The following is a 9,457-nucleotide window of genomic DNA, read 5'->3' as shown; positions in this document are numbered from 1 at the left end:
AAAATAAAAAATATAACCAATCTGTTGGTTTTACAAAAGGACCTTGAACAAGATAGGTTGGAAGGCGCAACCAGGTGCCTCTCCACCGATGAAGATGACATCGTCGGGGAAGGAACCACTTGGGGCTCGACCGAAGATGAGTGCCATGACGAGTGGCTGAAGGGACTCCTATTTGGCTAGCCGTCCAAGCACGGAGTTGTCCCATTGACCACGTATTATAGCAGTGCATCTTTGCTGCGGTTGGTGAACTCCGCAAGTTGCAGCAGCCAGAGATCCCAACTATGTCGATCGATGCAGATCGGCTCTCCACCACTCCCCTCCATCTCCTCGTTGACGAAGATATGAAGAACCACAACTTCCATCGCACCCGCACAACAACAAGTCCCCCAAATCTGGATCGGGCTTATTGGGGTGATGCGCCATGGAAGGTCCAACCTGCAAGAACAAGCACCACATTGCCGCCAACAAGATCTCCACCACTAACCATCCATCGTTCGTTGCTCGATCACATCGATAGCATGCACTCCATCGGCATGACACCAGATACTAGCAGGACACCATACTCCCTAATGAAGGAATAAACCCTACTGCTACTACACCTAGCATGTACTACAATGCAAGCTCCGGTGTCTCGCCTTCGCCTTTCCTAGTCATCGCCGGCGAGGATGGCATCAGGTCGGCCCGGTTTAAAGAGTTTGACTCTCACCTACTCCTATTGTTGAGGAGAGAGGTCTTTGAACCTTGATTGATGATCAGCGAGTGTCATCACTGATGGTGGTTACATCCTGGTGTGTTGGTTGTCTGGAGTTTAACACGATAACTTCTCGTCTATCTACTACATTACAACAAATCCCATAACAAGCTTTATCAAACTTCATGGTCCAAACACCTAGTTAAAAAATCATTACTTTTAGTACAATACTATTATTGATAGTTATCAATAAATCGGTGGAATTTGCGGGAACAAATAGCATCAAGTAGTGGTCGACAAATATGAATTCGAAGGGGAGAATATCCGCTGGCTGGAGCGGCGTTGCTATCGATCCCGCTAGGCGCCGCGTCGGACGGACGCAGCAAGGATGGGGAGAGCAAGATCGAATTTGCCGCCACGACGGTATCGGCGGTGCCGCCACCACGGCCGTCGGCCGGATTCCAAAATTGAAATTGCTCCACGTCCGGAGATCTTGTTTCCCGTCCGTCACCAACACCAGAGGTCAATCAATAGTACGTCTCGATCACATCTCTCTGATCAGACTAGAAATGACGGGATCAAACGAAAGAAAAAGAGACTAAAAGTGACGGCGACTAAGACAAGATTATATGGTAAAACCAGTCCACGATTCAACGCCCAGTTCGCGACGAACGAGCCGGCGAGCACTCGCGCACACACTTGGCGACCGGTTCATCTCCTCTTGCTAATCGAATCGAATTAAGAAATTATGATGGTGTAAAGAACAAGGCCCGATCATCATCAGGGGACAGGCAACGGAAATGGGATGAGCAAAATTTGATCGGGCCCGCGCATCAATGAATTTGATGGCGCTGCCGATCCGAGTAAAGGCTAAATTAAGCTAGCAGCAGCTACTCCTCGGTTAACTACGTCAGAGATTTCTTCTTCTTCCTTCTTCCCGGTGAAGTGAATTCCTTCCGATGCGAGGGGCGGCCGACGGAGTCACATGACGGAGCAGGAGTTGGGGTTCTCGTCGCTGAACATCTGCGGAGGCGGCGCCGTGTCGAACGGGTACGGCTGGTACGGCGGCGGGTTGGGGTGCTGGTCGTAGCCGCCGGGGTGCTGGTAGTAGCTGCCGCCGTCGGCGCTGGGTGGCTGGTTGTAGTAGCTGTCGCCTCTTGGTTGGTGCTGGTAGTAGCCGCCGGCGTCGCCTCTTGGTTGCTGTTGGTAGTATCCGCCGGCGTCGGGTCTTGGTTGCTCGTAGTAGGGGGTGGCGTACCCCGCGCCGTCGGCTCTTGGTTGCGGGTAGTACGGCGTGGCGTACCCCGCGCCGTCGGCATTGCCACCACCGTAGTAGCCGGGCGGAGGTCCCTGCTGCGGCGGCGGCGGGTACGCGACGTTGCCGTACCCGTACGGCGAGACGTGGTGCGTGCTCGCGCCCATGGGCGCGGGCGCCAGCGACGCCGCCGCCGACGCCACGGACGGGCCGGCCACCTCGATCCCTTTCCCCTTGTACTCGTGCGCGTCCTGTCCCGCGGCGGCGGCAAACGCCTTGTCTTTCTTGATGTGTCCGTCGCCGTCGCCGCCCTTGTTGGTAGTGTTGGCGTCTTTGCTGCTGGTTCCGGGCGCGACGGCCTCGACGGCGCGGTTGAGCTTGTCGTTGAGGTAGGCCACCATGGCGGGCACGTCCATGGTGCCCACGACCTTCACCTCGTCCTTGGCATTGCCTTCCAGGATCACATCCTTAACCCCTGGAGACATTAAAAAACCCGTTCAATTTCGAATTAATTGACAGCAGAGCATCAGACCACAAATTGGAAGAGGAAAAGGTTGGAATTTGATGGTGCGAACAAAACGGCACCTTTGATTTTGTAGATTCTTCTCCTGATGCGGTCGGCGCAGCTGTCGCAGTGGAGGCGGATCCTGAGCAGCGCCGTCGCGTCCTGGCGAAAACAAAACCAGAGCAGAGAGACAATGTTAGTTGGAGAGAGATGGTCGGTGGGAGTGGTTGGGAGCAGAGCAGAGGAGGAGGAGAGCGTTGCGTGGGGGCAGGATTTGCCGCTTGTGTACCGACCTGGACGGGTTTCTTCTCCTCGGGCGGTTGCGGTTGCTTCTTCTCCTCTTTGGGCGGCGACGACTCGGCGCCGGCCTTATCCCCCTTGCTGTCGGCGTTCTTCTGCTCGCCGCCTCCGGCGCCCTTGTCGGGGCTCTTCTTGGGCTCGGCGTCGGGAGGGGGCTTGCTTGGGGCGCCGGCGGAGACGATCTCGACGGGCTTCTTGGTCCTGGACTCGATCCGCGCCTTGAGCGCGGCCGCGTCCGCCGTCCCCGCCACGATGACCGTGTTCGCCGCCGCGTCCGCCACCACGGACACCACGCCTGCAGAGCAGAAGAAGCGGATTCATCATCAGACCACCAAATCGAGAACGAAACGGAGTGTGTTGGAGGAATTGGGTTGGGCGGGTGCGTACCAGGCATGCGGTGGATGGACTTCTTGACCTTCTTGGCGCAGCCGTCGCAATGCAAGATCATCCGGAGCACGACCGGCTGCGGCGGCGGCGGCGGCGCGGCGGCCGCCCCGTCGGTCGCCGGCGGAGGAGCGTCCTTCCCCGCCCCCATGGAGCAACGACCAAGCTGTGGGTGTGTGTGGTTTCTGGACTCTTCTTCCTCTTCCCTTGTATCCGCTCGCACGTGTTGGGGACTTGTGAGAGTCTCTCAGGCAGGCGTGTGGCTCTCGCTGCGTGTTTGACGAGGCTCGGAGAAAACAAAACGAAACGGCGATGTGGTGTTGCGGGCGGAGATAAATAGGCGGAGGAGGAAGGAAGGAGAAAGGAAAGGCATGACGCGTGCTGTGGTGGTGGTGGGGCCGGGGTGTCAGGCGGTGGTGATCCGTACCCGCGTCGGAGGCAGCGGGACCGACCGCCGTGCGCGTCGTCGAGTGCCGGTTACGGTCACCTGCGACGTCAGCGCGGCGTCTGCGTCTGCCGCGTATATTTTCCTTTTTTGCGTATCGCCGGCGGTAGCGTAAGGTAATTTCGCTGGCCCTTTTTTCCTTTTCGCACGCGCAAATACCTTTTGCTGCATGCCTTTTTTCCTTCTCCGGCCGTGTCTATAATGTGTACCCTTCTTCTGTCAAAAAATAAAAAATGTGTAGCCCTCTTCTCATCCTTGCCTTGCTTGATTTGGAGCGACAACACAAGAGCTCACGCATTTCTTTTTCTCTAGTACCTGGCCTCGCATCGTCGCCTTTCCTAACGTTCGAAAATGGTTTTGTTACCAAGGTTCGAGAGTCTTCCTCCAAAATCACATTTATAGGGATCAAGTGCACCAGGAGATGGGCGATAAGACCCCTAGAGAACGTTTCGGCGCGGCGTCTTGTTACACTTCAAATACATCATCTTCAGCTATCATCTTATTGCTTTATCGTTGCCCTCTTCGGATTCGGTGACCCCGACATCTCTATGGGCGGCCTCAACAACAAAGCTGGCGCAGTGACCCTCCGGGTACTTATGTGTGTCAGTGCTCATCCTATCTTACCTTGCACTAGTTATTGCTTCACGTACGTGCGCATCTCGTATATGTACTCGGTTCTATGCATGTGGTTAAATCGCCTAATGCTTGTGCAATGTTGTTTTCGGTAATTACAATAACTTGGAAATTGCCTAATAACTTCATAATCTAAAACCCTCATATGTCTGGACAACAACATTCGCCACCCGGTTTCTCTGGTTGCTGTATTGTGATCCAAATTCATATACTAAAGGGAGGCTAACTTCTGACGAGCGGAGCGAGCCCCGTCGCCGGAGGCTTGGGCCGAATTGCTGATATATGTTGTTAATGGATCACCTATTTATTTGCTGCTATATATTGATGATATGTTGATTGCTGCCCAGAGCATGAAAGAGATCACTATTTTAAAGAATCAATTAAGTAGTGAGTTTGAGATGAAGGATCTTGGTCCTGCTAAGAAAATATTAGGCATGGAAATTAAAAGGGACAGAAAGTCTAGTTTGTTGTTTCTTAGTCAGGAAAAGTACATTGAGAAAGTTCTTCATCGTTTTAATATGCATGATGCAAAGTCAGTTACTACTCCTATTGCTTCTCATTTCAAGTTGTCAGCTTTGCAATGTCCTAGCTCTGAAGATGATATTGAGTACATGTCTCAAGTTCCCTATTCTAGTGCTGTTGGTTCCTTGATGTATGCCATGGTTTGTTCACGTCCTGATCTGTCATATGCTATGAGTTTGGTCAGTCGATACATGGCTAATCCTGGTAAAGAACATTGGAAAGATGTTCAGTGGATTTTCAGGTACCTTCGCGGCACATCAAAAGCTTGCTTGAGGTTTGGCAGGATTGGTGAGGGGCTCGCCGGATATGTGGATTCAGATTATGCTGGCGATTTGGATAAGAGAAGGTCCCTCACAGGTTATGTGTTTACTGTTGGTGGATGTGCTGTTAGCTCGAAGGCTACTTTGCAGGATGCTGTTGCACAATCTACTACTGAGGCTGAGTACATGGCTATTGCTGAGGCATGTAAAGAGGCTGTTTGGCTGAAAGGTTTATATGCTGAGCTTTGTAGAGATAATTCTTGCATTAAGTTGTTCAGTGACAGTCAAAGTGCTATTTATCTTACTAAAGATCAGATGTTCCATGAGAGGACAAAGCACATTGATATTAAGTACCACGCAATCAGACATGTGGTTGCAAAAGGTAAAGTGAAGGTATGCAAGATTAGTACTCATGATAATCCTGCTGATATGATGACTAAGCATGTCCCTGTGTCCAAGTTTGAGCTTTGCTCAAGCTTGGTTGGTATAACTGTTTAGCCCAAGTGGTTGTTGGCGCCAGCAAGTGTTTTTCCTTTGATGTTCAGAAGATTGTTGAAGTTCATGCTACAAGATGGAATTTGTCTCAAGGTGGAGTTTATTGTATTGTGATCCAAATTCATATACTAAAGGGAGGCTAACTTCTGACGAGCGGAGCGAGGCCCGTCGTCGGAGGCTTGGGCCGATCGTTGGCACCGCCTATATATACATCTTGTAAGCCGCCGGCTAGGATTCATCAGATTATAAAATAACCCACGACGTTTGTAAACACTCCTCGATATAGTGAAGTTTTGCTGGCTGGCGCCCGTGGTTTTTCCCTTGTGTGTTGCAAGGGTTTTCCACGTTAAAATCTCGTATCTCCTGCGGTGTTTTACTTTTCGTTCTTCGTTTATTGTGCATCTCGATTATAACAGTGGTGCCATCATCCGAACCTGTTTAGGTGTTCTCATTTCAAAAGATAGAAGACTAAGGTCTACGCACGGCTTGCGACTGCACCCAATTGCAGATGATACCTTCAGATATCCGCTTGGATAAAACATCTAGGTAGGCCAGGCCACAATACTCGTTGTCCGTGCCATCTTAAGTTAGTGTATTCTACCCATCGATATGGGGAAAAATTATGGGATGCACTGAACGCTGGTGCCAGTGGCAAATTTTATGTTGTTACTACGATGTAGTATTAGTTAAGCAAAGCTTATGAGATACTACAAATTATGGGAAATTAGGAACTTGAATAGGCAAGTATGTGCTGAACGACGCAGTTGGATCATGATACAGGTTTCTACTACGCCACCGTGCGCGGTCCAGGCAGACCGCGGTAGGTTCATTTGTGCGGACGGCCGGTCGGCTGTTTGCGGCTGATCGAGTGCCGATTACGGTCACCTGGGACGTCAAGACGTCGTCAGCGAGGCTGCGCGTTCATATCCGTGTCACGGGCCGTAGCTTATGCTGTAAGCCCCGTAAGCCCGTAAGGTAATTTCTTCATGACTCTTTCTTTTCCTTTTAGACGGTCGAAATTGCCTTGCTGAGCTCACGCGCAATAGCTTTAAGTAGGAGTATACATGACTTTGCTACCGTGTCTACAATGTGTAGCTCTCTTTTATCCTTGCCTTTTCTCGATGGAATCATGGAACCTCGACAGATTTGCGTGTCATGGTACAAGAGGTACTCGAGTCATCGAGTGAGGTTCTCATGAATTTTTTTCCTCAACTTGCCAAGTTAATTTTCACCCAAAAAAAAAAAAGCTAGTTTCACAAAAACAAAACAAAAAAGACTTGGCAAACTAGTCTGCTGGAATTTTTGGGCCTATGGCCCATGGCCCATTATCAAATTCTGAAACTCACATGGTCCATTTCCAAAAATCAGTGACAGTACTAGTTGGGGCTAAAGTTTAGTCCCATATTGCTAGTTGGAAGAGAGTTGGAGTGATATATAAGGTGAGCTGTTCTAGTACTAGTAAGTGAGTGAGAAGAGAGAGAGCCCTCGCGCACTCCTCCTCCTCCGTCGCCCGCCTCGCCACGACGTGCCGTGGGAATCTCGCGGGAATCTTTTTGCTGTTTGGGAAGCCGCAAAGACGAGACGCAGACGCGACTACCTGTTTCCTTGGGGAGCGCTCCGGCGCGACTACTGGCGTGTCTCCCCAACGACTCGGCTGCATTTGTTCGTAAGACCCACTTGATTCTTTGGCAGACTTTAAACTAGGTATTCAATTTCAGCAATAAATCCTTGATTGCTCTATCGTACTTTGCACCCCTTTCGTCCGTACATGACAATGGTTTTATCATTCTTCATGTCTTCTCTCTCCTCTCACCCCGTGGCTCTCCAGTAGATTCGTCGATGCCCAGTGACACCTCCTCGTCTAAGCATTGATTGACACGCCTGGCTACTCCAGTAGATTCGTTAAGTTGATGCCCAGTGACATCCCCTCATCTCATCATCGGTTTCCACGCCTTAATATTGCCATGTGTTGCCCGTTGGTAGTCCTTGCCGCTTCCAACACGATAAAAGCCGACAATCTGGCCCTTTGATCATCCATGTATGCAATATGCATTGACCCTTGTACTCCGTAGAAGCCGTATATGACGTCTCGACCCGTCCTCCGTAGACGCACTTGTCAGCATGTCATCGTTGTGGTCGACGTCGACAACGCTAAAAAGAAAAACAAAGGTGGGGAGGAACAAGAGAAAGCCAACCTTTACAACCGTATACAATAGAAAGAGGCATAGAAAAATTGGCATCCTCATATCTGCTTGCCAATTATTTAGGGAGAAAAGGAAGTATAGACAAGGAAACCTCTCGTTCTCTCCGGTTGTCCTAGCCGTTGAGCTTCTCCTGTACAGCACAATAAATAGTGAACGTTTTGCTTCTCGCATGAAGTAATCAAAAGTGCTGCGCCTATAAACGGGAGTACACTGCCGTTGTCACGACGAAATGTGAACGGCTCGAGATTGGGCAAATATATACGTCAGCGGGCGTCCTCGCAGAAGACGATGTGCGTGCGCGCCGTCGCTGTCGTGTGAGCTCAGTGCGTCGATAACTTGAGCACGTCCAGGCGGTACAACTAGTCCCGTTCGGATCGATCTTGCGATGCGAAAAGCGAGACGGAGGTTTTGGCAATACGCGCGGTGTTCTTCCCCGTTCCGGCTTCTTCATCGTAAGTCTGTCCACGGAGCATTTCGTGGAGAAGGGAACCATAGGAGCCATACACGGTCCCAGAGACAAGGGGAAAACTACAAGGAGTTGAGTCTCATTTCCTCCCATCTTCTTGTCATTTTATACTCCTACTAGGACTTCTATTTTATTTTCGTGGAGTATGGGAGTACTTTTCATTATACCGTTCCTGCAACTTTGTCTGTCATGATGGGAACGATTTTAGCTTCCTTACTTGTTCTGATTGTATTTATTACACACGAAGAACTGAAGAAGATTTATCCGATTAATTGCATTTGTTTTCGTAAAAGTCAAAGTTCACTAACTTTGATCAAATTTATAAAGAAAATTATGGATATCTCACTAGTGGAGAAGAGGCCTTTCGTCCCAACTCCCTGGGAGCAAATGTCCCGTTTTAAACCAAACCGGAACAAATGGAGGGCATTGGTCCCGATTCTTTCCACGCTGGGCCACCCCAGCCTCTGGTCCAGGTCCGTTTGTGGCCAATACAAACCGGGACTAAAGAGCGTGCGGCAGGGCGTGGCAGGCCGCGTCAGGCCTCCGACACCTTTAGTCCCGAATATAAACCGGGATCAAAGGCCCCCAATCTGCCTATATAACTTTGCCCTGTCCAAGTGTGAGCCACACTTAGCCATTTTTTCACTTCTTATCACAAGAGGGGTGTATGTTGCTTTACTCTCTTCACATGCACAAGAGGTGTTCGATGAAACGCTCAAGAGGTTTTGCCACTTGAGTTCACACAAAACAAGCCACACTTAACTTGTTTTTTTCTTCTTTCAATACGATGCTTGATTATTAATTAGCTTGGTCGAACTATTTTTTCGTAAAGTGTTTGAAGCACGAAACCCGGGAATAACTTATGTGGATACTACGTCTGCGAGTTCATTCGTCAGATGGCCTGTCACAGGGATGCAGAGGAGGCTATACACGCCACTTGTGTACGTGAACAATTTTCACAATTAATCTTATTTTATTACCATCAATTGTATTGAGTTCCATTCATATATATTGATCTTCTTATTTTTATATAGATGAGACGCCTGCGGGACACTCTCATAACGGAAGATCGCATACGAACAATTCAAGAGGAACTCGCGGGATTCTTTCTTAACGAGACCCTTGCCCCAACTGGAGAACACTATCGGAAGTTCATAGATCTTGATCGACATCGTCGTTAGGCATATATGAGACGGATATAGTAAAGCGGTCCGACTTTATATTGTAAACATGCATTACGTGTACTATATTTCATGATGATGTCCATATATTCATGACGATGTTTGTGGTTTCTTGA

At 49.7% G+C, this 9,457-nt stretch overlaps 1 protein-coding gene and 1 long non-coding RNA gene across 2 annotated transcripts; one reads left to right on the top strand and one right to left on the bottom strand.

Moving 5' to 3' along the window:
- Positions 1-1,407: 1,407 nt before the first annotated feature.
- LOC127296747 (uncharacterized) lies at positions 1,408-3,444 on the bottom strand. The gene is made up of 4 exons (XM_051326953.2): positions 3,139-3,444; positions 2,745-3,046; positions 2,532-2,613; positions 1,408-2,421 (listed from the first exon to the last, which is right to left on the bottom strand). Exons 1-4 carry the CDS (start codon positions 3,284-3,286, stop codon positions 1,673-1,675), a joined length of 1,281 nt encoding a protein of 426 aa, XP_051182913.1. The 5' UTR covers positions 3,287-3,444; the 3' UTR covers positions 1,408-1,672.
- A 4,446-nt stretch (positions 3,445-7,890) lies between these two features.
- Positions 7,891-9,457, top strand: LOC127349162 (uncharacterized). Its single transcript, XR_007880142.1, has 3 exons — positions 7,891-8,231; positions 8,993-9,101; positions 9,195-9,457. It is a non-coding gene; the product is annotated as an uncharacterized lncRNA (long non-coding RNA).

This window comes from Lolium perenne, chromosome 4 (assembly GCF_019359855.2).
Source record: "Lolium perenne isolate Kyuss_39 chromosome 4, Kyuss_2.0, whole genome shotgun sequence".
NCBI classification, from domain to species: domain Eukaryota; kingdom Viridiplantae; phylum Streptophyta; class Magnoliopsida; order Poales; family Poaceae; genus Lolium; species Lolium perenne.
This window is presented reverse-complemented; position numbering and strand designations above follow the sequence as displayed.

What these genes read in the sequence shown, in the direction of transcription:
- LOC127296747 (XM_051326953.2), bottom strand. Translation starts at nt 3,286, where the DNA reads ATGGGGGCGGGGAAGGACGCTCCTCCGCCGGCGACCGACGGGGCGGCC. An exon ending in GTCCATCCACCGCATGCCTG is followed by an intron (nt 3,047 to 3,138) that starts GTACGCACCCGC and finishes TCTGCTCTGCAG; the next exon opens with GCGTGGTGTCCGTGGTGGCG. An exon ending in AGGAGAAGAAACCCGTCCAG is followed by an intron (nt 2,614 to 2,744) that starts GTCGGTACACAA and finishes TGTTTTCGCCAG; the next exon opens with GACGCGACGGCGCTGCTCAG.